The 25,049-nt window shown below is 33.5% G+C and overlaps 6 protein-coding genes across 15 annotated transcripts; 4 read left to right on the forward strand and 2 right to left on the reverse strand.

Moving 5' to 3' along the window:
* The first annotated feature begins 4,461 nt into the window (after window positions 1-4,461).
* Window positions 4,462-7,082, forward strand: LOC107953901 (pentatricopeptide repeat-containing protein At1g05670, mitochondrial). Its single transcript, XM_016889342.2, has one exon. The coding sequence runs from the start codon at window positions 4,593-4,595 to the stop codon at window positions 6,306-6,308; it is 1,716 nt and encodes a 571-aa protein (XP_016744831.2). The 5' UTR covers window positions 4,462-4,592; the 3' UTR covers window positions 6,309-7,082.
* Window positions 7,083-7,476: 394 nt separating this feature from the next.
* On the forward strand, window positions 7,477-11,182 carry LOC107953902 (PHD finger protein ALFIN-LIKE 4). Of its 7 annotated transcripts, none has more exons than XR_005915884.1 (6): window positions 7,507-8,065; window positions 8,171-8,203; window positions 8,634-8,862; window positions 9,434-9,566; window positions 9,815-10,059; window positions 10,644-11,179. XR_005915884.1 is itself a non-coding variant. In XM_016889344.2 (6 exons), exons 1-5 carry the CDS (start codon window positions 7,978-7,980, stop codon window positions 10,051-10,053), a joined length of 711 nt encoding a protein of 236 aa, XP_016744833.1. In that variant the 5' UTR covers window positions 7,537-7,977; the 3' UTR covers window positions 10,054-10,059; window positions 10,553-11,178. The 7 variants fall into 7 exon arrangements, 5 of the variants coding, with proteins under 5 accessions (XP_016744835.1, XP_016744834.1, XP_016744833.1 ...); XR_001699374.2 differs by having other exon boundaries at window positions 7,508-8,065; window positions 10,553-11,182; XM_016889344.2 differs by having other exon boundaries at window positions 7,537-8,065; window positions 9,826-10,059; window positions 10,553-11,178.
* Window positions 11,183-12,072: 890 nt separating this feature from the next.
* Window positions 12,073-12,956, forward strand: LOC107953900 (17.1 kDa class II heat shock protein). Its single transcript, XM_016889341.2, has one exon. It carries the CDS (start codon window positions 12,347-12,349, stop codon window positions 12,821-12,823), a length of 477 nt encoding a protein of 158 aa, XP_016744830.1. The 5' UTR covers window positions 12,073-12,346; the 3' UTR covers window positions 12,824-12,956.
* A 1,517-nt stretch (window positions 12,957-14,473) lies between these two features.
* LOC107953898 (probable WRKY transcription factor 50) lies at window positions 14,474-15,892 on the forward strand. Of its 2 annotated transcripts, none has more exons than XM_016889340.2 (3): window positions 14,474-14,863; window positions 15,250-15,391; window positions 15,499-15,892. In XM_016889340.2, exons 1-3 carry the CDS (start codon window positions 14,608-14,610, stop codon window positions 15,521-15,523), a joined length of 423 nt encoding a protein of 140 aa, XP_016744829.1. In that variant the 5' UTR covers window positions 14,474-14,607; the 3' UTR covers window positions 15,524-15,892. The 2 variants fall into 2 exon arrangements, with proteins under 2 accessions (XP_016744829.1, XP_016744828.1); XM_016889339.2 differs by having other exon boundaries at window positions 14,492-14,863; window positions 15,473-15,892.
* Window positions 15,893-16,265: 373 nt separating this feature from the next.
* LOC107953897 (protein PLASTID MOVEMENT IMPAIRED 1-RELATED 2) lies at window positions 16,266-19,600 on the reverse strand. 2 transcript variants are annotated; one of them, XM_041097033.1, is made up of 4 exons: window positions 19,480-19,598; window positions 19,318-19,391; window positions 17,028-19,216; window positions 16,266-16,916 (listed from the first exon to the last, which is right to left on the reverse strand). In XM_041097033.1, the coding sequence occupies exon 3, from the start codon at window positions 19,139-19,141 to the stop codon at window positions 17,309-17,311; it is 1,833 nt and encodes a 610-aa protein (XP_040952967.1). In that variant the 5' UTR covers window positions 19,142-19,216; window positions 19,318-19,391; window positions 19,480-19,598; the 3' UTR covers window positions 16,266-16,916; window positions 17,028-17,308. The 2 variants fall into 2 exon arrangements, with proteins under 2 accessions (XP_040952967.1, XP_040952968.1); XM_041097034.1 differs by having other exon boundaries at window positions 19,318-19,600.
* A 1,426-nt stretch (window positions 19,601-21,026) lies between these two features.
* Window positions 21,027-23,938, reverse strand: LOC107953896 (uncharacterized protein At4g33100). 2 transcript variants are annotated; one of them, XR_001699373.2, is made up of 5 exons: window positions 23,738-23,920; window positions 23,562-23,646; window positions 23,350-23,468; window positions 22,032-22,082; window positions 21,027-21,337 (listed from the first exon to the last, which is right to left on the reverse strand). XR_001699373.2 is itself a non-coding variant. In XM_016889337.2 (4 exons), the coding sequence occupies exons 1-3, from the start codon at window positions 23,830-23,832 to the stop codon at window positions 23,361-23,363; spliced, it is 288 nt and encodes a 95-aa protein (XP_016744826.1). In that variant the 5' UTR covers window positions 23,833-23,938; the 3' UTR covers window positions 21,027-21,337; window positions 23,350-23,360. The 2 variants fall into 2 exon arrangements, 1 of the variants encoding a protein (XP_016744826.1); XM_016889337.2 differs by lacking the exon at window positions 22,032-22,082 and having other exon boundaries at window positions 23,738-23,938.
* Between the last annotated feature and the right edge of the window lie 1,111 nt (window positions 23,939-25,049).

Raw genomic sequence — 25,049 nt, forward strand, 5'->3', positions numbered from 1 at the left:
CTTATGTTATTAATTCTGATTCGATTGGTAGTCAGTGCAGCGAGATCAGAACTGTATGTGAGTTTCCAGATGTATTCCCTGAAGAACTACAGGGCTTACCACCTGAATGAGAGGTTGAATTTGTTATTGAAGTTTATCCAGTTACAATTCTAATCTCTGTACCTCCGTATCGAATGTCGCCTACTGAATTAAAAGAATTAAAGATACAGTTACAAGATTTGTTAGATCGTGGATTCATTAGACTGAGTATTTCACCTTGGGGAGCTCCGATATTGTTTGTTAAAAAGAAATATGGATCAATGCGGCTTTGTATTGATTATCGACAGTTGAACAAAGTAACGATCAAGAACTAGTATCCGTTGCCTCGTATAGATGATTTATTTGATCAGGTAAAATGAGGTTCAGTATTTTCGAAGATTGACTTGAGATCTGGGTATTATCAACTGAAAGTAAAAGAAAGTGATGTGCCGAATATTGCATTTTCTACTCGGTATGGTCATTATGAATTTTTGGTGATGTCGTTCGGGTTGACTAATGCTCCAGCTGCTTTCATGGTTTTGATGAACTGCATTTTTCAGTCGTATTTAGATCAATTTATGGTGGTTTTAATTGATTATATATTGGTTTATTCGAAGACTGAGGTAGAACATGATCAACATCTCAGAACAATGTTAAAGATTTTGCGAGAAAAATAGTTGTATGGGAAGCTGAGTAAATGTGAATTCTGGTTATCAGAGGTAGTATTCTTAGGACATGTTGTATCTGCTGATGAGATTAGAGTTGATCCAAAGAAGGTCGAGGTTATTGTTCAATGGAAGGCACCAAAGAATGTGTCTGGGGTATGCAGTTTTCTGGGTTTAGTCGGGTACTACTGAAGGTTCGTTAATGGAATTTCGAAAATAGCATTACCGATGATAAAACTGCTAAAAAAAATGTTTCTTTTATCTGAGATGATCAATGCCAGAGGAGTTTTGAGACACTGAAGCAGATGTTGATTGAGACACTTATTTTAACATTACCAGAGTTGAGAAGGATTTTGTTGTGTACAGTGATACTTCTCTGAATGGTTTGGGTTGTGTATTGATGCAAGATGGAAAAGTAACAGCTTATGCATCTCAACAGTTGAAACCACATGAACGCAACTATCCGACACACAATTTGGAGTTAGCTGCTGTAATCTTTGCATTGAAGATTTGGAGGCATTACTTGTATGGTGAGAAATGTTATATTTACACTGATCATAAAAGTCTCAAATATCTTCTGTCATAAAATGAGTTGAATTTGAGACAAAGACGATGGATAGAACTTCTGAAAGATTATGATTATGTTATAGATTATCAACCAAGAAAGGCAAATGTGGTAGCAGATGCATTGAGCAGAAAAGCAGCAGTTGAATTACGGGCAATGTTCGCTCGGCTTAGTATTAATGATGATGGAAGTTTGTTAGCTGAGTTAAGAGTTAAGCCGGTAATGTTTGATCAAATCAGAGCAGCACAGTTAAAAGATGAAAAGTTGAAGAAGAAAAGATAAATGATACGGAATGGTATGGTAGAAAATTTTAGTATTGATGAACATGATTGTTTGAGGTTTCAAATTTTGATTTGTATTCTAGTTGTTTCTAAACTTAAAGAGTTGATTTTGCGAGAAGCACATGATAGTGCCTTTGCTTTGCATCCCGATGGAACGAAGATGTATCATGATTTTCGGGAGTTATATTGGTGGCCAGGAATGAAGAAAGATATAGTCGAGTATGTCGGTAAATGTCTGACTTGTCAACGGGTAAAAGCAGAACATCAGGTACCGACAGGTTTGTTACAGCCTATTAATATTCCCAAGTGGAAATGGGATTGCATTACCATAGGTTTTGTTATGGGATTGTCATTGTCAGTGAGTAAAAAGAATGTCATCTGGGTCATTGTCGATCGACTCACAAAGTCAGTTCATTTTATAGCAGTTAGAACCGATTGGTCACTACAGAAGCTTGCCGAGGTTTATATCCGGAAAATTGTTAGATTACACGGTATTTCAGTATCGATAATTTCAGATCGGGATCCTTGATTTACATCAAGATTTTGGAAGCAGTTACATGAGTCATTGGGTACGTGACTTAATTTTAGCACTGCATTTCATCTGCAAACCGACAGATAGTTTGAGTAAAAAGAATGTCATCTGGGTAATTGTCGATCGACTCACAAAGTCAGCTCATTTTATAGCAGTTAGAACCGACTGGTCAATACAGAAGCTTGCCGAGGTTTATATCCGAAAAATTGTTAGATTACACGGTATTTCAGTATCGATAATTTCAGATCGGGATCCTTGATTTACATCAAGATTTTGGAAGCAGTTACATGAGTCATTGGGTACGTGACTTAATTTTAGCACTGCATTTCATCTGCAAACCGACAGATAGTTTGAGCGAGTAATTCAGATATTAGAAGATATGCTTCGAGCTTGTATCATTGATTTTGAATCAGGTTGGGAACGTTATTTACCATTGGCCAAGTTTGTTTATAATAATAGTTTCCAATCTAGTATTCAAATGGCTCCGTATGAGGCTTTATATGGTAGAAGGTATAGATCGCCTGTATGTTGGACGGAACTAAATGAAAGAAAAATAGTTGGGCTGGAGTTGATTCAAGAGACAGAGGAAACTGTTAAAAAGATTAAAGATATACTGAAAGCCGCCTTCAACAGACAGAAATCTTACGCAGATTTGAAATGACGAGACATTGAATGCTCTGTTAGGGATAAGGTATTCCTTAAAGTATCGCATTGGAAGAAAGTTTTAAGGTTTGGCCGAAAAATAAAATTGAATCCTAGTTCTATTGGGCCGTATGAAATAGTGGAAAGAATTAGACGGGTGGCTTATTGACTAGCTTTACCTCCAGAGTTACAGAAGATTCACGATGTTTTCCATGTTTCTATGCTTCGAAGATATAGGTCGGATCCTTCACATATCATTCCCACTGAAGACATTGAAATTCCATCAGATTTATCTTATGAAGAAGAGTCAGTTCAGATATTAGCTCGAGAAGTGAAAGAGTTGAGAAACAAACGGGTTCCTCTAGTAAAAGTATTGTGGAGAAATCATAATGAGGAAGAAGCAACTTGGGAATCAGAAGAAACTATGAGAGTGCAATATCCTCATCTCTTCTCAGGTAAATTTCGAGGACGAAATTTATTAAGGGGTGGAGAAATGTAATGACCCAAAATTCACGGGCATCAGAAAAGTACATTATCGGGCCTCCGTCTTAACAAAATGGGTTTGTAAATAATTATTAGAAATATTTATGAGTCTAGTAGTGTGTTTAATTAGGTTTTAATTAAGTGAATTTAGCTTAATTAAGAGAAAATAGGAAGAAGGACTAGATTGAATAAGGGGTAAAAGTTGAATTATAGATTAAAAGAGAATGTAAAGGACCAAAATGGGAAATATACCGTTAAGTAATAATTGAGGCAGCAAAACGATGAGAAAAATCTAAAGATTTTTAATGATTTAAGTTATTATTAATTAATATTAGAATATAATAGTATAAATTATTATTTAATTGATATTATCTTATTAAATTAATGAAATATATATAAATTAAAGCCAAATGTATGATAATAAAATATACATGTGTAATAAAAATAAGCATACAATTGTAATTCATGGATTTAAATTACTTATTATTTAAGTAAATAGATATTTATTATTTATTATTTAAGTAATTCATACATTTGTCATGTTTTAATTTATTTATCACATAAAAATCTTATAATATAATTATTTAACTAATAAATATCTTTTACTTAATAATAAATAATAAAGATCTATTTACTTAAATAATAAGTAATTTAAATCCATGAATTACAATTGTATGCTTATTTTTATTACACATATATATTTTATTATCGTACATTTGGCTTTAATTCATATATTTTTCATTAATTTAATAAGATAATATCAATTAAATAATAATTTATACTATTATATTCTAAGATTAATGGGTTGGGCTTCGAGTAAGCTTTTTTAACCCAGGTTTAGCTCGACCTGAATTTGCCAAAAAATATTGTTGTTGTTTTGACACTATTTTTTTTATTGTTTTGCTATAATTTTACTATAATTTCGCTATTATATTGCTATTATTTTATTTTTATTGTTTGGATATTGTATAACTTTTGTTTTATTACTAATTTTGTAAATATATTTGTTCGCTAAATTACACTTATCTTAATATTATTTAATTACATATTTAAAAAGAATTATTTGTTCAAAAATATATTTATTTTAATATTTTTAGTGTATTATATTTTTTAAATTTATTTTTATATAAAAATTTTAATACGGGTTGGACCGGACCAAATTTAAATTTTACCTCATTTATTTGACTTGGGGTTGAACAAAATTTAAAACCAATTTTTCAGATCCGGTAAAACACGCACCTAAAAAAGAGCCTAAATTTTTATTTGGCCCGTCCCAACCATCTATAACTCTAGTTTCACCGCATACTACTTTTCCCTAAAATGTTCCTTATGCCTTTTCGAGGATCATTAAGGCCATACATATACCTAAATTGCACTGCGAGTAAGGCATGTAAAAACAAGCTTCCATGGCACCGCCATCAACCAGGGCCATTGCCAATTCGGCACAAGCCTTGGACCTCATCCCTATCGTAAACTCCATAACTTCCCTTCTTCAAACCCTAAACCCAAGAAACCCCATCCCCATCAACCTCACATCATCCCCTCTAAGCCGCTTCTCACCTTTCCTAGACCCAAACTTAGTCACCCTTGTCATCCACAAACAAACCAACCCTTACCACGCTTTGTTCTTCTTCAACTGGGCATCAAACCCAAACCCAAACCCCAACAACTATTCCCACAATCACACTTGTTATGAAGCCATCACAGATCTCCTCCTTCGCCACTCTTTATTCCACCCTACAGTCAAACTCCTTGAGAAATCCCAAAAGCTCTCTGATTTCTTCGTGGGTAAAATCATCAAGGCGTATGGGGATAGAGGTAATATTAAAGCTGCTATCTTTTGGTTTAATAAAGCGAAATCCTTTGAGAAAGATAAGTATTTTTATTCGTTTAATTCGATTTTGGGTGTTTTAGTTAAGGCTAATTTGATAGATTTAGTTGAAACCTTGTTTGATAACGTTGTGAAGGAAGGTGTGGTTGAACCTGATGTGTCTTCTTATACTATATTGATGAGAGGTTTATGTAAAAAAGGGATGGTTGAGAGTGCACGAAAGGTGTTAGATGAAATGCCTTGCAAGCCGAATTTGATTGCTTGTAACACTTTGATTAATGGGTATTGTAAGAACGGTGATTTAGAGAGTGCAAGTTTGGTTTTCGATAAGATATTAACCGAGGCGGATTCCTTGCCCGATGTTGTGACTTACACTACTTTGATTGATGGGTATTGTAGAAAAGGAGAATTTGTTGAGGCAAAGAGGTGTTTGAATATGATGATGAAAGCGGGTTGCTCACCTAATGTTGTTACTTATAATGCTATTATATATGCTTTGTGTCTTAAAGGGGAAGTAGACGAGGCAAAGAAGATGATAACCGAGATGAGGTTGAATGGAGTAAAGGATAATACTGCAACTCATTTGAATATATTGAAAGGGCTAGCTGTTGCAGGGAGGTCTTTAGAAGCCCTTGAATATTTTAAATGGATGGCTGGTTGTAATATGAATTTGGATGCAAAAGCATATATTGTTGTTGTGAAGGAATATTGCAAGTTGAGGAAGATTGATGAAGCAATTTTCCTTTTGAAGGGAATGTGTGAAAGAGGGTTTAGTCACAATGTAAGTTGTTTTAATTCAATGTTTAGAGCTCTCGTCGAGTTAAATGCACTTGATAGAGCTGTTTTGCTTCTAAAACAGATGCCGCAAATGGGTTGCATGCCGAATTCTGTGTCATATAGAACTGTCATATGTGGTCTTTGTGGGACCGAAGGTAGGATGCGAGAGGTTGGATATCTAGTCGATGACATGCTTCGATATGGTATTCCTGTTGATGCTACAATGTATGGTTGTATGCTTGAGGGATACAGTAGGGCCGGAAATGAAGATATGGCAATGCAAGTTTTTAATGAAATGATTGGCAAGAGTTATATCATTAGTTCAGAGAGCTTCTCGGTTTTTGTCAAAATGCTGTGTGCGGAAGGGATGATTGAAAAGGCTGAAAACTTTTTCGAGGACATTTGTAGGACATTCCCTGTGGTTGAAAGGGATGGTTATAGAAAAATCTTAGATAAGCATCTGCAAATAACCCAAGATTCAAGTAAGGAAAACAGCAGAGAAGAGAACTCGTGACGGTGGAAACATGAAATGTTCTTTACTCATGACCCTGCAGGCTTTAGCAGTCTGAATAAACTTGTTAGAGAAGAATCTTAGATGAGCATCTGCAAAAAAACTCGAAGTCTCAAGTAAGGAACTCCATGGAGAAGAGAGTTTGTGATGGTGGAAACGCAAAAGGGATTCGTTACTCATCACCCTGCAGGCTTTAGCAGTCTGAATAAATTTGATATTCATCTGATGGGAGCACCATTAGGTATCTCTCACACTGCTGAGATTCAATTCCCTATGTTGGTGACAACACAGCATTCCTTGTTTTACAATGGCTAAAATGTTGCAGCAACGAGCTACATACCCTGAGCGGCAGCATTGTGGAATTTGCTTCCCCGCCAGAGACAAGATGGAGAATCAGTCAGCGCTGAGCGCCATTCCTTAAAACTTGTATTTGGCATTCCGATTGATGGTTCTTGATTGGCATTGTATTTAATCATCTGAAATTCATCTTTTGCTTCTCCTTTTGGCTTGGAAAGATGGTTTATGCATTTGTGTTTAGAACATAATCAAGAACATAAAAGAACAACAGCATATGCCCACTGCAGCTCATAATGCCAGTAACAGGTTCCCCATTCATGCTCAAAATTCTTATGGTTTATCATGGAACTGTATTTCTTTTATATTATGTAAAAAAATTTTAGAAATAAAAATAGTCGGGAAGTTCAGTTTATTTAGTTATCCATTTTAAAAAGTGGTAACTAATAAATATGACCTATGGGCTAGATTGATTTTGGATTAGATCGTGTCGGATCATTTAAATTTGAGGCTCAATTTGTTGGGTTAGGTTAGTTTGGGTCTGATATATTTCAGGTTTGGGTTGTTTTGGTCATGAACATTTCAAAATACTTGTTCGAGTCATATTGGATTTAAGTTGTTTTAAATTTGAGTGATTTTGGATTTGGGGTGGTTTTGAGTTTGTGTTAGTTTTTAAGTTAATTAAATTCAAGCTGAATTGATCATATCATATTGAATTTTCGAGTTATAAAAGACAAGTCTAAATTGAATAAATATATATTTAAATTGATGAGTTAAATTGGTTTAAATCATTGTTTTAAAGATCGGAAATAAGTTAGAGTACCAACTTGCAAATTAATTAAATTAGCGGTTGAATTTAATTTTAAAATTTTTATGATTTTTTTTTTGTAATTTATTTGATTTAAACCAATTGAGAACAGAAAAGTACTGGTTTAATCGATTCCACCATAATTATGTTTCAAACACATTGGTTTAATTTCATTGGAAGGGAGAACCACCCCTTTTGACATTTTGGGTTTTTTTATTTGATTTCATTGGAAGGGGGCTTTTCCATTTAGGGTTCTTTTTCCCTTTTCTTTTTTACATTGGGCCAAAAATCAGAGCAACAGTCTCTTCCCTGTCTCATCAAATCCGCTTAATTAGGAAAACCCCAAATATTTTGTATTTCGAATTTCGCCCAATTCTGTATTTCCTTCTTTCTCCCTCCAAACCGAGAGAAATGCAAAGAGAGGGGTCAGTCAAATACTCATAATTTTTTTTCTTTTCTTATTTTTCAACTTTCTTTGCAAATCTTTTACTTTCCCTCCATTTCTTTCCTCTCTTTCTCTCTCCCTGTGCTTCACGATCCTCGCTCGAAAGAGAAGAATTAGTGTGGCTAATGGACGCTTACAACCCGCGTACCGTTGAAGAAGTCTTTCGAGATTTCAAGGGTCGCCGTGCTGGCATGATTAAAGCCCTTACTACTGGTAATGCGTTTCTTTTTCTTTTTCTTGAAAGGAAAATCCACATTTTCTATCATTTTAAAGTTTATTTTTATTTAATTTAAGTTTTGGGTCTGGTTTTCTTTGCAGATGTGGGAGAGTTTTTCCAGCAGTGTGATCCAGGTACTGCGTTTTTGTTTTTTTTTTCCTTGAAATCGGGACTTTGCTGCTGGGTTTTGTATATGATTCGCCGGGCCAAATGACTTAGCTGAAGAATTAAAGTTACAGTTTTTATTTTCAAGGTATTTTTAATATAAATTTAGTAGAAATTCAAACCCAGTCATTGTAGAGCCCCCCAGTGTCTGGTCCGGAGTTAAGCCGAGTCATACCCTTAAACAGGTGTTGGTTAAGTAGTTTAAAGTTTAGTATAATTGAAATGAACTTTAGTGCATGTGATGGTATCTATGGTTATAGGCTATAGCTTATTGTTGTTTAACTTTATGCCCTGAGTAGAAAATTGGGTTGCCATACCCTTGCTTTTACTCGTTTTATCTTGTTAGGGTCTTTAAATGCCTAAAATAAGTTGATTAAAATTAAAAAATTTCGATTATAGAAAAGGAGAATCTTTGCCTTTATGGATTTCCAAGTGAACAATGGGAAGTGAATCTACCTGCTGAAGAGGTGCCTCCCGAGCTTCCAGAGCCTGCACTCGGTATTAACTTCGCTAGAGATGGGATGCAAGAAAGGGACTGGTTATCTTTAGTTGCTGTACACAGTGATGCGTGGTTACTTTCTGTGGCTTTCTATTTTGGTGCTAGATTTGGATTCTATAAAACTGATAGGTATATTTTTTTCTTGCCTGAGTGTCGTCTCCTGTCTTGGCTTATTTACATGTTCTAGGTGTAAATATGCTAAGCTGCTTGGTAGGCATGCACACTAAACCAGCCACGGTTCAGCCAAATCTCTTGTAGTGTTTTATATGCTAAGCTACTCATTTGCAATAAATGGATTCTCTTAGATGGTTAGTACATTTGTTGAAACTTGTTTAATTTGGCTAGAATTTGCTACTTGCTTTGGGAAGCATATAATACCTATTTATAAGGCTTTTATTGAACATTTATTGCATTGTCGACTAGTTTATTTCGTCCATAAAAATGCTGAAGGCAGGTGTTAATGCAGATAACTTTGAAGTCCTAGTTGTCATCCATTCCAAAGTATGATCCGTCTGATCCATAAATTTAGGCTTCTGAGTAAAGGTCATACAGTGTACCAGTAAATAGTAATTCTAGGCTTAGCATGTGTTAGTGTGTTAAATCGGGGTGCTGCATATGGGACTTGCATGTAGCTACAGGCATGCTATATTTTGAGCTATGTCCTTTCCTCAATAATACTGTGCTGGTTAACGTGATGTAGGGAACGCCTTTTCAATATGATAAATGATCTTCCAACAATATTTGAAGTTGTGACAGGATCAGCTAAGAAACATACAAACGAGAAATTATTGGTTTCAAATCATAGCAGCAAGAAGTCTAAATCAAACTCTAAGGTTTGGAAAATTTTCTTGCTTAGATATTTCATTAAATATTAATCTGTTTGTATGATAGAAAGTTAGGGTGGGTTGAGATAGTAAAATCCCTAATGGTGGAAGTATAGTTCATTTGGACATAAAGCCGATGAAATTGTGCATTTTAGTTTATCAATATTTCCGTGCTATTCGTTGAATGGTAGAAATAAGATAACTATTTACGTTTCGAAGGGGACCCTATGTTCTTTTTCCTTTTGAAAAAAAAGCAGTGCCATCACAGGATGAGGTTGATGATGGTATCGAAGAGGAAGATGAGGATGAGCATGGAGAGGCATTATGTGGGGCTTGTGGGGAGAATTATGCAGATGATGAATTATGGATTTGCTGTGATATCTGTGAGAAATGGTTCCATGGAAAATGTGTAAAGATTACACCAGCAAGGGCAGAGCATATTAAGCAGTACAAATGCCCATCGTGCAGCGGCAACAAGAGTGCACGGCCTTCTTGATGTCTGGTAAGCGCCTCTTATGTGAATTCCGGCATCATGGACTACTAACTCTTTTTCTAGGTGATGTACTCGAGTTAATGTTCTTAGTCAATGTGTCCTTTTAACCTAGGAAGTCTTCATGAATTGTATGTGTAGGATTATCACAAAAAAAGAAAAAGAAAAAAAAAACGAATATCTGTAAACAGGTTGAGAATCATTTTCTTCCTACCATTGGGATTGAAACTTGTTTAATGTTTGAATCTTGTCTCTATATTCAAGCATTTTGTATTCTAACTAAGAAAAAAATATTTCAAACTCTAATATGAACCAACCAACTCACACCAAGTAATATATACAAACTACAGCTACTTGTATTTTATATAAAGCTACAAATGGAAGGAAATACGGTGATATTTTAGTTCTTCTAGGGTATTAAATCAAACATGTCCAACATTTACTCCCAATACAAAAAATAACCCACACTTTATTTTCAATTCTTACAAAAAAAAAAAAAAACCAGGTCTTTGCAATGTCTTCAAGGCTTCATCTTTTGTCAATAGGCAATTGGGTGTTAGCTAGGCTTGTTTAAGCTAACACATGGGTTCAAGCAGGTGGCCTGGGAGTGTTGTTGCTTGCCATCCATTTGAGTTGCTGCTTAACAATGGGGGTGAGCTTTTCTTCACCATTTGGATCTCTAAAACACCTAAAACCTGTTCATATAAAAGGACCAGCAACGTGGACCTGTGCGCTTATATATGTGAGAGATGGAGAATGGGAACAGGTCAAGCCATGCTGCATTTGGTAACCATTTTCAGTGGTGAAACACCTCTACCCTGTATTATATACAAGGTGTTAATGGAGGGAAAGTGGGTTGGATTAGGTCTAGCTAGTGCATATAATTTCACTAGCAAAGTTAAGTTTTTTCTTTTTAAGGTCTGACTAGCACGCTTCAAGTGATGATCGGTACGGTAGATCAATACCCATCAATGAGTTAAAGAATATACTTTAAATCCAAGTCGATCTAACGGTTAGTGTCAAAGATCGGAGAAAAAAACTATTTGAATTTTGGTTCGTTAATATGAGATGTTCAAAGTTGTTTTATGAATACAAAAACTAAACTATAAAAGAGAATGGAAAAAAAGCTTCTGATTAATATAGGCGGTGTGAATGGAGAAGATTATGCAATAACAATTTTAATAGTTTAGTGACTTAAATGAAAATTTTTGAATAATTTAGTAAATAACAAGATAATAATCTATTTATACTCATATAAAATTAACATCATTGTATATATTTTATTAACTTTTTATAATTGATATTTTAACAATTTAATTGTTGACTTTATTAATATAATTGTATTTGCAATACTTGTAAAATATAGAATCAATCTGATATTTTTATCGTATCGATTTAAAATATATATATTAGCTTAATTTTATCCAACCTTAAGTTGTGGCCCATATTAACGTTGTACTAGAAAATAAGCATGTTAGATTGACAAGTTCTAATAGAAATAACCAACAACGATAATGATTGGATTAATATTTTTAAATTGAAAAAGTAAGAAAATTAAATTTTTAACTTTTTAAATATAAGGGCTAAATCTCAAGTACTATAAAAGTATAGGGACTAACAATATATTTTAACCAGAATAATATATATATATAACTCTTCTCAATAGAAAAGTTAAAAAAGAATAAATAAAAGATTGAATTTTGTAATGGTGCTTGTATTTTATAAAAGTTTTGTATTTTGATAAAATTTAATTTTTGTATTTTTTAAATTGTTCAATTTTAGTCTTTATATTTTTTTAAAATATTAAATTTTAGTTCTAGCCTAAATGGTAACAGTTAAATATAATCTTGTTCTATGCGTACAGTTATAGATTTAATCAATATTATTCAATTAAATTATTGTAAATTCCTATATTTTTTGAAAATAATAACATATTTACTAAATTAAATTTAAAAAAATAATAAAACTTAATAAATTTGATAATTATCATCTTATAAGAACTAAAATATTAAAATTTAAAAAATAAAAACAATTACCGAATAAAAATATAAGGATTAAATCTTTTAACCTAAAAGAAACAAACTAATGATTCGCAATTAGCGTAACAACTTTTCTCCATATGCAACATTCCAGAAACTCTAGAAAAAGAAAGTAAAAAAACCTTCCAGAAAACTCTCGTAAATTCCCCTTGGAACCTTCATAGCCAAGCATTTCTAAATATAACACAAATTCCCATCCAAAAAACACAGCAAAAAAGAAAGAAAGAAAAGATCGAAAGTCACCATTCTTGCCCAAAACAATGGATTTCAGAATCATGGGTTTCGATTCCCCACTGTTCCATACCCTCCACCACATGATGGACCTCCACGAAGACGGTGATAACAAGAACAACCCCAACGCCGCATCGAGGACCTACGTACGAGACGCCAAAGCCATGGCGGCGACACCGGCGGACATCAAAGAGGACTCGAAGTCGTACGTGTTCGTTGTCGACATGCCGGGGCTGAAACCGGGGGATATAAAGGTGCAAGTGGAGGAAGAGAATGTGCTGTTGATAAGCGGAGAGCGGATGCGAGAGGAAGAGAAAGAAGGGGCGAAGTATATTCGGATGGAAAGGAGGGTGGGGAAGTTGATGAGGAAGTTTGTGTTGCCGGAGAATGCGAATAGGGATTGTATAACGGCGGTGTGTAAAGATGGGGTTTTGACTGTGACGGTGGAGAAATTGCCACCGCCTGAACCTAAGAAGCCTAAGACCATTGACGTCGAGATTTGTTGAAGAGCGTTGTTTTTGTTTTTAGTTAATGTTGTTTTGGCCTTTAAATAATTCTGGTTGATGTGTCGCTTCCAGTTTTTGGGGTTTGTGATGGAATTATGTTATAGTTGATAATGATAAATTGATGTTTGTTCTACTCGTGGTGATCCTCTGCCATTTCCAAAATGGCATCTTACTCTGCTCCCGACACCATACCCTTTTACTTTAAATATTGATTAAACTCTCTTTAAATCCTCTTGACGCAACCTTTGATCTGAATATTCCAGTACTAGAAGATGACATGGGCCAACAGCTCTGTTTATTGAATTTTTCGATTTATGATCATGGTATGAATACAAAGATGTATATATAAATTTAAGAAGTAATAGAAAGTATGATTGTGCAACACAAATCAATCACAATGTTCTTAAAAACAAGCTTTAAAAATGGTTTCTTCGTCATTTGATGAAAAACAACAGCGGCTTTAAATTGTTTAATCAAGGTATAATATATCCCAACAACTTACTCCCATCTTCGCTATCTTTCAATCTATCGAATTTATCAAGCTTTTCATGCTTAAATCTAACTGTTAAAATCTAATTGTTAAATTTATTTGTTAAAATTTAAAAATTTTAGGTTAAATTATACCATTCATCTCTATTTTTTTTGTTTTATGTTCTTTTAACTTCACTTTCTTTTTCATTTTCTTCCTTCTTTCTCTTCTTCATCTCTAAAAAAAACAAAAAAATAAAAAAATTAAATTGTTAAAAAAGATGGGAAAGGGAGGAAAACAAAGAGAGAAGCATAAAAGAATGAAAAATAAAGAAAAAAAAGTTAAAATAATATCAGAAAATAAATTGCTCAAAACAAAAAAAATAAGAGGACTAATTATATAATTTAATCTAAAATTTTTATTTGAAATGATGATTTAAGTGTCACATCAGCTTACCATTACACCATTAACAGTAATTAATGGCTCAGTGATTAAAATGTTACTACATGTTATCATAAGTAACTAAAACATAATATTTTAAATATAAGTAACTAAAATGTAATATGAGTAAATAAAAGTGACTATTTTAAAATTTACCCATAATAAAAGAAACGCCGCCTAAAGATGCGGTGACTTTAACCCAAGTTGTGGTTTAATCTGATCTCTGATCATAAACAAATACAATTGGTAAAGCAAACCAGCCAATGAGCTGAGCTGACGAGTCAACTCAGGAGAGCGAGGAAATTTAAAAAAGGTTACAATGACAGGTGACAATGGAAGTTTCAAATGAACTTAGTGGGGTGGTGAAGGAATCTTGAGTGGAGGAGATCATCATCATATTCATAGCTACTCTTCTGTCTTAATGAATGATGAGCATGTGTTTTGTCTACGGTTGAACTTCACTGTAATAACTTCTGGATTTTGCCATAAAAGCTAGTGGTCAAGAGTCAAGTCTAAGACAACAGCCAATTTATTGCTATTGGTTAAACAATGTAATGGTGCAGGTACAGTGAAGTCACAATCACTTTTTGACTGGTCTTCTTCAACAGTTAACAACGTTTTGAAGGGTTAGTCTAAGCACGAGACTGATATTTGAAAAAGCTAAATTCACACCCACAAAAAATGAAAATGAAAGTCTTGGTCTCCTTGGGGAAACCCCATTTCCATTAAACTTCTTAATGGCATGTAAATGGGACCCAAATTTCTCACCAATATTAGCCTTTTCTGCATTTACGATTGAAGCTTCCTGCAATGTCACTGGAACTTCATAGGGAAGCCACCTCTGATGATTTATTATAAGCTCAGTATATAATACATGCATATATTATTGTTCAGTTTCATTATCGAGATGTTTAATAACAAATTTGGATTGCCAAACTCGCCGGAAAGCGGCTGTGCCGGTCGAACCAAGTTCGAGTTCCCTGATGCTTATTTTGATGGTTGGCTGCATGAGGGTTATAGAGGAGCTATGATCTCAGGGACAATTGAGAATCCTTTTAATCAAGCCAATGAATTGTTTGATGAATTTGCTTGCAATGGCAGCCTACTTATTCCAGCCCCAGATGATAACAGTAAGACAAAAAAAAATTGTCATTACTTAGTTAGAGTATTAGTGTCATCGTGTTGAAGAAAAACGACGCACTGTTAAAGTTTTGTCTCCCGTCTCTAAGAAGGACTTAGGGCATTGGTATGTCGGTTGCCCAAAGTATCTCTATAGCTAAGAGATCTTGGGTTTAAACCACGTTTGCATGCATTAGCACCACACCATGTGCTTGTTTTTCAGAGGCAAGAGGTGCTCCTAGAATCGGTTGGAGATAAAACCTTGTAGGTGTACCGGTTTTCAATGGCACCTAAAAAAAAATTATTTTTGTGTAATCAGCACGATGCTCTAACATGATTAAATATCTTGAGCTCCTAATATTACTGAAAATTATCCATCTTTGTTATGTTAAAACAGGAGAAAGTGAAACTGTGGGAGAGATGTCGGAATTCAAAGAAAGATATGCATTCAAGACCAAGTCTGAGATTGAAATACTGGATGATGGGTACAGGTGGAGGAAATATGGGAAGAAAATGGTGAAGAACAGCCCAAATCCAAGGTATATATATATATAATATTTGTATTCAAGGTACATGTTTTACGTATGTTTTCATTCATTTTCTTATTAATTGATTCATAGGAACTACTACAAATGTTTGATTGAAGGATGCCCTGTGAAGAAAAGAGTTGAAAGAGATGGAGAGGATCCAAGTTATGTCATTACAACTTATGAGGGGATCCATAATCACCAAAGTGTTTCTTGAATCAGTGGTTTTGTTTTTGACCACTACCTAAGTCCGGCAGAAGGGCCAACATCGACGATCACATCAGCTGCATGATACTTGAGTCATGCATTATGATTAAGAAACATAAAGATGATATCGGAAAGGCGGAGGTCGGTTTTATTCATGTATGCATCTTTAAATTTGGCCAACTTTATTTTGTTCTTGTTTTGGTTATGTACATAATTTGTTGGCTGGTAGAACCCTGAGTTTCAACTGATGTCTTAAAACTCAGGGTACTTACTGAGGTTTTAACTGTTTGATCCAGTTTTGTTTAAGAGTAAACGAGTATCGTATACATACATGTATATATATATCCATCACTCGTGTTTGAGTATGTGTCGAGAACAATCATGCCTTCCTTTCATAGGCAAAAAAGTATCAGACCATTGGTAGAAATCTCCCGTCTCTTTCTTTGGATATATTGATACAAAGGAAATCGCAGTCCGAGGATAAAGATTAACAAATACCATAATGTGAAACCAAAACTTGTTAGAGGTCTACTCTTTATGTGACTGCATGAGTCAACTAGGCTAAACTGAGTGCTTTGACCACTTGAGACGATATATAACTATAATTATAGACAGGTGAGCATGTGACTTACAGCATGAATAAACAACCAAAGCAAGAGAAACAAAAGGAAAAGGCAGAAAACTTAGAACATATATGCTTCATTTTGTCAAATGAACATGAATTGATTACAGTTCCTATAGGACTGCACAGTCCTTTCCAACATAAAGTTCAAGAAAAGTTGGATAATACATACAGTGATGATAAAAATGGCTACATGTTCAATCTACAAATGAAGACATATTCTCAATAAGTAGGCAAATGCTGCAATCTCAAACAAGCTTTGACACCTTCATTTGGATGATGGCATCAGGGCTTCAAGAATCTGGACCTAAATCTGCCATTAGAGGTTAGACTCCACAGCACATTCTCAGCCTGCACCTTCTCATCGCTGGTTGGTAGACTCTTACATCAGCTTTGACTTGGAAAATGTATTCTTATTGGAGTTAGAAGTGCCAGTGGCAAGCAACCAGCGGGTCCCAGACCGCTGCTGTGCTTTTCTACCCCATATATGCACTGCTTAAAGGTTGCAGTGTTTAACCTGCAATGTGGAACTCAGGGATTTTGAAAACTGGAATCCCTTCTCATTGATCCTATGTCTCAATAGAGGGAGAGGTGCGTCTCCACTTGAATTAAAGCAACCATTGAAGTGCCAACTGGTTCATAGTAACAAAATGAAGTCCTAAAACTTCCTTTCTCTGATGATTCTTGCTAATAAACAACTCATACTGCCTGTCAAATCATGATTTTGTTAATAAACAGGTATATCAAGAACAAGAAAGGGATAAAAGAGAAAAAACCGAGACTAATGCATAAGTTCATCCAACTGACACAATTACATACCTTTCTAGCACGACAGCTCTAGAAGCAGCTTCCATTATCATCCTTGAAAGGCATAAGTTACTTATAGACCTACAACGACAGGCTCTCAATTCGAAGTGAAGCAAAGTTGATATCAGTAACCCAATCTTGCAGGAACTACAACTGCTTTGGATACTTGCATGAGACCATGTGGCCAACGTTTTTAAAATTTCTGAAAGCCTGGAATTCGTAGCTCGCAAAACAAATCCATCCTTTCCCGGGATGAAATGCCAAAATCCACCTCCCAGTGGAGGAAATTGATCTCATTCAGGTGAAAGCACAATTGGACTTCCAAAACCATCACTTTGAACATGAGAACTTTGAAACAGTGTCTCATCTAAGCTCCACTCATGCATTAAAGCTTCAGTCTCCAAGTCTTCAACCATTTCAACCGTCCTTCTGTCTTTCAGCGACAAACTTTCCATCTTCTGCTCCTTGCTGGGCAGAACAACAGACAAGAAAGTAAAATCTTCAGAACTATCCCCACAACAAAGACCAGGAATGGTGGAATCAAATTCCTCCTCTTCCCCTGCTGTGCCAATATCTAGGATGAAATCACCGGAAGCTAGGGCTTCATTTTCAAACTCTCTCAACAGACGCTCTCTAGGAGATTCAAGAGCACTGTCAGAATTGAAGCTAAATGGATCATGTTCAATTTCCAGCATCTTTAAGAAATCATTAGCCACAGTGTCAGCAATGTCATCCAAACTTGGCGATTTATTTGTCAGTTCGCTAGCCTCAAAATGTGATTTACCTTCCATAAACTTTTCATTCTCAATAAACTCATTCAAAGCAGATGGAGGTTCCGATACTGATGATTCTGCAACCAATTTGTCATGAAAAACAGACTCCAGCTCTCGCACAGTCATTGGGTTGGAACATTTATTACTCTTTTCTCGTACGCAATCGTCTACCACAACCTTCAGCATACAACTGGAGCAGGATGTATTTAAAACAGGATCCACCACCTCATCTATGTCTGTGTCACAATCTTTAAGGATCTCATCCACATCGATAGTTTCAATGACAGAGCCATCAATAGTCTGAATAGCACTTTGTTCAATTGAAGTTGGATCTTTCAGACACCATTTTTCACCCTGCTCAATAGCAAAAAACTTGTTTTTATCCTCATCTATATATTTAGCAGACTCAGAATCGGGTTTGAGTGGCTCCACATGTTCAGACAATTTATCTAAGACTGAAGAACCATGTAAGCTCTCTTCATTAAGTTTCTGATATAAAATGCTTATCGATTTGGAAAATTCCAGCCCTACATTTGGCAACATTTCAGTACCAAACTTCACATCAACAGACAGAGGTGATAGAGACCTTTGGTTTACATTACTTACAAAAATACCATCATGCTGAAGTATCCTATGAACTCTGCTATCTCCCGTTGCACTAGAACCATTCTCCGTAAGATTTAAAAAACTAAAACTGACATTTAGTGTAGCACCCTTAGCCTTGCCAGAAAGTTTAAAGCTTGTTGTCCATCTACTCGATCCTTTCTCCCCTTCTAAATCCTCCAACGAAAGCGGCAATGATCTTGTGAGATCAATCCAATGCTCGCCTATATCATGCCCTGGAGTCTCAACAACAGAAGCATAGATTAAGGAAAGCTTGACCTCATACTTTGCAGAATTATGAGACCCACTTTTACTACCATACACACAACATTTATGCATCAAAATTTCTTCAAATTCAGCAATTCCATCAACAACCCTCACCGCACGAGTTGACAATAACTCATCCTTCCTCTTCCAATGCACACATAAGCTAAAGCCATTTAAATAAGCAGGCAAGCCTTCAATAGAATGCACATGGAGAAAGAAACAAATATGAAATTGATGATGCCTAATATGAGTTAATGCCCTCAAAGGCTTCTTCCAATCCCAAAATGATGATGATTTCTTATCCTTTTCAGATTCCGAAACTCGGGTTCTTCCAACAGATTTAGATCTAAAATTGGATACAGGAATCAATGCTTGTGATGAGGGTTTATGCAAGTAAAGGGCATTGCTTATTTCCTCAATGTCACGCAATAACTGACCATTATCAGAATCAACATCGCCATCATTGGAGTTCATTTTGTCCATTCAACAAAGACAAATTAAAAACTATAACCTAAGTATAAGAGATATACCCTTAACAATTTCAGTTACACCTGATATCTTCAGTCATTCACCGGAAAGGGAGTAAAAAAATGGATTAAAAGATAAATCATTGAAAACCCAGAAAGGAATTCATCATAGTAAAATTAAAAGTTACTTACTAGATATCTGATTCTTCTTGTTGTATGAGATGAGACGGTGAATCCGAAACCTTTGATCGCTTTCAGTGACCAAGCTTTTAACAAAAACAATACAAAAGAGTAACAAGCAAGAAAAATAAAGTCCCGGAAATAGAAAATTGATGATAAGAAGAAGGTAGTTACTTGAATTAGTAGGGATTTTGTTGGGATCGTCTAATTTTATTTAATGCTCTCTGTATTTTCCCGGAAAACTTTTCACGTGAAGAAAGATGGAGAATTTGTCTTTAGCATGGACTTTGATTGAGTTGGGTAAGCCGAAGATTTAACTACTGTACTTTTTCCTAATAGAGTTAAGATAAGGTGTTTTGACTTCACGTTATTATCCGTAGAATGGGCTATTTTGGCCGTCAGATCGGTGAGAATCAAGCTTCGCCAGTTTGATCCGACAATTTCGGAAGATCAGATTAAATAAATTATTAAGAATTAATAAAAATAAATTAATTTGGTTGGTTGAATTCGTCAGTCCTTATTCTTGCTTCAAAATTTTTCTCTATCCTGGTAATCAATTGATTAATTTAATTCAATTCGAATAACATTGGTGAGAATGAAGAATTTTGACTTTTATTTATGTATTTTAATAGACATAATGATAAATTTAATCTTTAATGTTTACTTATTTTGTCGGTTTAACTCTTATATTTTGAACTACATTTAGCTCTTAATTTTAAATAAAAAAATCAGATTTGATTATCAATATTTCAAAAAAAAAGTTGAATTGTTCTTTTAATAGAAATGTAGACTAAAATGTTAAAATTTTAAACACAACAACCCATATGGCAATTCACTCGTATATTAAATTACTTTCTTTTTCTAATTTTTATGAATGTTTTTATATATTTTTATTTTTTTATAAATTTTAAATTATTTGTTGATTTGACATATAAAACAAATAATGTGATGTTAATATAAAGTATACTAGATTGCCACGTGAATTATTATGCTAACATCGTTAAAAATTAATGTTTTAGTCCGTATTTTTATTAAACATAATTTGACTCTTTTTGAAATATTAATAATCAAATTTAACAAAAAAATAAAATCAAATTAATTAAAATATAAACATTAAGAACTAAATTTATTGTTTTACTTATTTTAATTTATAAAGGAACCCGACCATTCCATTATAGACTATTGTCTCTCATATTTATTATCTATTGATTAGATGTTTCTATCCATTTCACCCAATTTTTTATTGATTTTTAAATGAGTTAATAAATTATTTGATATTTTTTAATGTGATATTTGTAAGTTTTTTCTTTTTCTAACGTAATATTTGTATTTTATAAAAATTATACAATAATGGTTAACTTTTAAGTGTTTAATTCAAATTTTAAAGTAAATTTGATAAAAATTCATAATTAATTAGTAATATTAACAATTAATTTCCATTAAATCAATCCTACTTTATCACTACACTTTTGGAAAACCCTTTTCAAAAATAATATTAATTTAGTTGTCAACCAATTTTTTAGCTCCGTTCAATTGATCCATATCGATTTATAGGTCAATCAATCTGATGCCTCTCTTAGATTGATACTTTGACCAAATCCCGATTCAACTGGCCAGTTTGATTCAAACGACCATCATAATTTATACCTTTGCTAGGTTTTAATAAGGGAAATGATGGATAACAATGGAAAGACAAATTAAATTTAGGAAAACTTACTTCGTATCGAAGCTTATGAAAAGATATCAAATAAATGTCCAATGTCTATGAACACTAACGAGTTTTTCTACTGTTATACATAAAAAATCAACACATTCTGACTAGTATTTCAACTATAAGCTTTCACTTTTCACTTCTTATCAAGTCCCTAGCAACCAAGATGCTCCATACAGTACAAATTATATAATGACAGACTAGTAACCGAGCTTTGAACAGAGATTCGCTAGTTTTATGCGAGTACCGGTGTCGTTAAAATCTGCAACCAAGACGAGTTGTTCTTTGAAACTAGCAGTAACAATGACATCCGTCGATTGCCTGCAGAAACAAACACAATCATCGTATTATCCATAATATCTCCACTTAGAAACTATAAAGGAATGCAATGCATGGTGGAAAATAGGAATCAGATCCAATTACCACTCAGTAAAGATTATACTCGTATCCTCGCAATGGTGATCCACTTAGAAACTACAACATCAAAAGAATGCAATGCCTAGTGGAAAATAGAAAATCGGATTCTGAAACATGCTTTCCACTATATGCTGATGCCTTTATATAAAGAGATATCACTTAAAATCAACAGATATATAGGATGAAACATGAGACCAAGGGTGGTAAATGTACCATAGAGGCTTTTATATTAGGAGATAGATTGCATTTTGTCCCTTCTACTAAAAAATGAGCAAATTAGTTCCTATACGTTAGATCAAAAAGCAAACCGGTTGGCCTTTGTACGTTAACATGAGGTACACATGACATGTCATGTGTAACTGTTTGGTTTTTCTATCAGCTACACTAGTTTTTAACAATAGAAATGAAATTTTTTAACAAAAATGCCCAGTTTGCCCTTTAATCTAATGTACATTGAATAATTTGTTCATTTTCTAAGTAAAGGGAGCAAAATGCAATCTGACTCGGTACTTTTACCAATCAAGGGCTTGTCCACAACACAAAATTGAACTTCAGCAAAATCAGAACAATACATTGTAGCATGGAGAAGAAGCAATACTTTTTTTGCTACTTCAATGGAGCCTGTGATGATACAAACATCATAGGTTTTCTGCAGTGAAACCCACATCAATAAAGTATCGATTCTATGTGGTAAGGATTGAAACAAGTTGCATGTATCGGTAAATTAGATGATCAGACATTGTTAAAAATAAAGAACCGGTTTTCTTAGTCCATCATCCTCTTGTTTCGCTAACAGTATGTAAATACGCTATTTCGAACAAGAAAAAGAGAAAATTGTACACTGTCAAAGCATCAAATATAAGCTCCTTTCAATAAATAGACTATCCACAGTTTCCAACCGAATTACTTGTATTATATATTACACTTTTTGGAGTAATGAACCTTCCCTTATGGAACACATGGATCAATGTTTCTTTTTGCAGTTTTGTCTAATAAATGCATTAGCAACAATGTTACATATAGTTTATCTAAATATGTAAAAATCACCCTAACAATAAGGGTAAAAGTACCATAGAAGCCCCTATACTAGGAGTCAGATTGCATTTTCCCCCCTCTACTAAAATAATGGAAAAATAAGTTCTTGTACGTTAGATAAAAAAGCAAACTAGTCATTCTATTAAAATTTTCATCCATTTCTACTATTAAAAATTGGTCCTTGTACATTAGTATGAGGTACACATGGCATACCATTTGTCACTATCTAGTTATTCAATCATCTACATCAGTTTTTAACCGTATAAATAGATAAATTTTTTAACAAAAAAAGACCAATTTACTCTTAAATTTAAAGTACAAGAACTAATTTGCCCATTTTATAAGTAGAAGAAGCAAAATGCAATTTGACTGTACAGGACCTACATGGTAGTTTTACCTAACAACGAAATATACCCCCAATCTCCTACAGCATCAGCTAGGTAAACCATAATGTTTATTAGGTCATCTACTAAAAAGTAGCAAATGATTCGTTATTCGCTAGATTAAAAAGTCAATTGATCATTCTATTAAAATTTTTATCAATTTCTACTATTACAAACTGATCCTTGTACATTAACATGAGTTACACATGGCACAACACTTATCATTATCTGGTTATTAAGTCATCTACATCAATTTTCAACTGTACAGACACAGATGAAATTTTTAACCAAAAAGATCTATTTGCTCTTTGTACAAGTACTAATTTACTATTTTTTAATAGAGTAGCAAAATGCAATAAGACTCCTAAGGGGTACCTTTACCTAACAACAAGATATACCCCAATCTCCTACAGCATCAGCTCGGTAAACCACAATGTTTCTTAAACATAAGCTAATGAATATATACACACACATACATATACAATTAATCTTGTTCACCTTTTTTGACACTATTTAGCAGAATTCTCAACTGGGTTTTCCTTCCCCTCTTGAAAAACGGAACCAAAAGCAGCTTCAGCTTCCAAGAACCGACTAAGATGCTTGTCGTCCAGATGTTCCTTTTCCAAACAAAGAAAACCCAATCAGTCAATCAAAAAACAAAGTAATTCCATAGGGAAAATTAAAAAAAGAAGGTTAAGATGGGACTTTACAGAGAGACAATCTCTGTATTTTTGCCACTCGGAAACACATTCCTCTTTATCCCATTGACCCTTTACAAATTTCTCAGAGTACCACCTGCAAATGAGATAAATATGTAAAGAATAGGTGGGGATTAAGAGGGGTTTTAGAGAAAAATAAAAAGAAAAAAAAGGAAGGATGAACAAACTGGTTGAAGCAATTGTGGTAAGCAGATCGGAGATGGGCACAAGGTGATGTTGAAGTAGAACTGTTTTTCTTGTCTCTCTTGCTTGCTGCTCCCATCTCACTTGCCTGCTAAATGTACCGCTCCATACAACGATTCGGCTAATGAACGGGTCAAAGCTTATATCCCTTCTGTTTTATTTTTTTAAGGTTAAAATATATCATAAATCCATCTACTCTTCTTAAATTTAGAATTTAATACCTCATATTTTCATTTGTAAGATTTTAGTACCTAATCTTAATTTTTATTTTGTTATTAAAAATTGTAATAATTTCATAAATTTTATAATTAAAAATGTGATTTATATATCATTATTATTTTATACATGACGAGTCAAATTAAAATATATTATAAATTTTTGTACTCTTCATAAATTTAAATTTTAAACTATATTTTTTTTAGAAATTTAGTCTTTTTATTTTTTAGATTTCACTTTAGTTTGTTTTTTTGTTAAATTTGTAGGTGTGACATTTTAAAATTGGTTAAATGAATTAACCGAAATTTATATATTTTTATTTTTATTTTGTTAAAATAATAATAAAACATATAAAAAATGATAATGTTCATTTGGCCGAATTATTTGAATTAAAACTACATATAATTTTAATATTAGTTATTAAATTATTTTAATTCGGTTAATTATTTGATTTCAAATCGAATTGACCGATACCCAAATTTTTAAAAAATCATTAACTAATTAAATTAGATCAATTCGATAAATTAATTCAATTTTAACTGAAATATGAAAAAACAAAATAATGATGATGAACCTTGAAGTTATTGTTAATTTTCTCATTCAAATCATCCAGTGTTTTTAAAAGAACATAATGTAATTTATACGGTCTATATTGATTATATAATATCATATAGAAATACATGGTTGTCCATCAAATTAAGAAAGCATTTGTTTTTCTTAAAACAAATTGACAATAATAAAACTTAAAAAGTGATACTTTATCTCTAAGTTAAGCATCCAATACTAAAAGAATTTAGAGTGTACTACCCTCATCCCATTTCCAAGATTCCCATATTTCTTTAACTTAGAGCTTCATCTAATTTTGCAACTTACTTGAAAGAAATAATATTAGTTTTTTTTAAAGTACAATTAAATAACTATAGTAATAATTTCAACTAAAATTTACTACTACAAGAATTAATTTTAACATTTTTTAAAGTAAAGTTAAATATATTTATCATTTATTTAATCTTTATTTTTTTACCAAATATACTATGTAATTATATTTTTTCCAAATTTTCTTTTTTCTATTTTTCAAAT

This window comes from Gossypium hirsutum, chromosome D07 (genome assembly GCF_007990345.1).
Source record: "Gossypium hirsutum isolate 1008001.06 chromosome D07, Gossypium_hirsutum_v2.1, whole genome shotgun sequence".
Classification (NCBI taxonomy): domain Eukaryota; kingdom Viridiplantae; phylum Streptophyta; class Magnoliopsida; order Malvales; family Malvaceae; genus Gossypium; species Gossypium hirsutum.

What these genes read in the sequence shown, in the direction of transcription:
- LOC107953896 (XM_016889337.2), bottom strand. Translation starts at nt 23,832, where the DNA reads ATGGGAGCAGCAAGCAAGAGAGACAAGAAAAACAGTTCTACTTCAACA. An exon ending in TACCACAATTGCTTCAACCA is followed by an intron (nt 23,647 to 23,737) that starts GTTTGTTCATCC and finishes TCTCATTTGCAG; the next exon opens with GTGGTACTCTGAGAAATTTG. An exon ending in AATACAGAGATTGTCTCTCT is followed by an intron (nt 23,469 to 23,561) that starts GTAAAGTCCCAT and finishes TGTTTGGAAAAG; the next exon opens with GAACATCTGGACGACAAGCA.
- LOC107953900 (XM_016889341.2), top strand. Translation starts at nt 12,347, where the DNA reads ATGGATTTCAGAATCATGGGTTTCGATTCCCCACTGTTCCATACCCTC.
- LOC107953901 (XM_016889342.2), top strand. Translation starts at nt 4,593, where the DNA reads ATGGCACCGCCATCAACCAGGGCCATTGCCAATTCGGCACAAGCCTTG.
- LOC107953897 (XM_041097034.1), bottom strand. Translation starts at nt 19,141, where the DNA reads ATGGACAAAATGAACTCCAATGATGGCGATGTTGATTCTGATAATGGT.
- LOC107953902 (XM_016889346.2), top strand. Translation starts at nt 7,978, where the DNA reads ATGGACGCTTACAACCCGCGTACCGTTGAAGAAGTCTTTCGAGATTTC. An exon ending in GATTAAAGCCCTTACTACTG is followed by an intron (nt 8,066 to 8,170) that starts GTAATGCGTTTC and finishes TTTTCTTTGCAG; the next exon opens with ATGTGGGAGAGTTTTTCCAG. An exon ending in TTTCCAGCAGTGTGATCCAG is followed by an intron (nt 8,204 to 8,633) that starts GTACTGCGTTTT and finishes TTTCGATTATAG; the next exon opens with AAAAGGAGAATCTTTGCCTT.
- LOC107953898 (XM_016889339.2), top strand. Translation starts at nt 14,608, where the DNA reads ATGCATATATTATTGTTCAGTTTCATTATCGAGATGTTTAATAACAAA. An exon ending in TCCAGCCCCAGATGATAACA is followed by an intron (nt 14,864 to 15,249) that starts GTAAGACAAAAA and finishes ATGTTAAAACAG; the next exon opens with GAGAAAGTGAAACTGTGGGA. An exon ending in AAGAACAGCCCAAATCCAAG is followed by an intron (nt 15,392 to 15,472) that starts GTATATATATAT and finishes ATTGATTCATAG; the next exon opens with GAACTACTACAAATGTTTGA.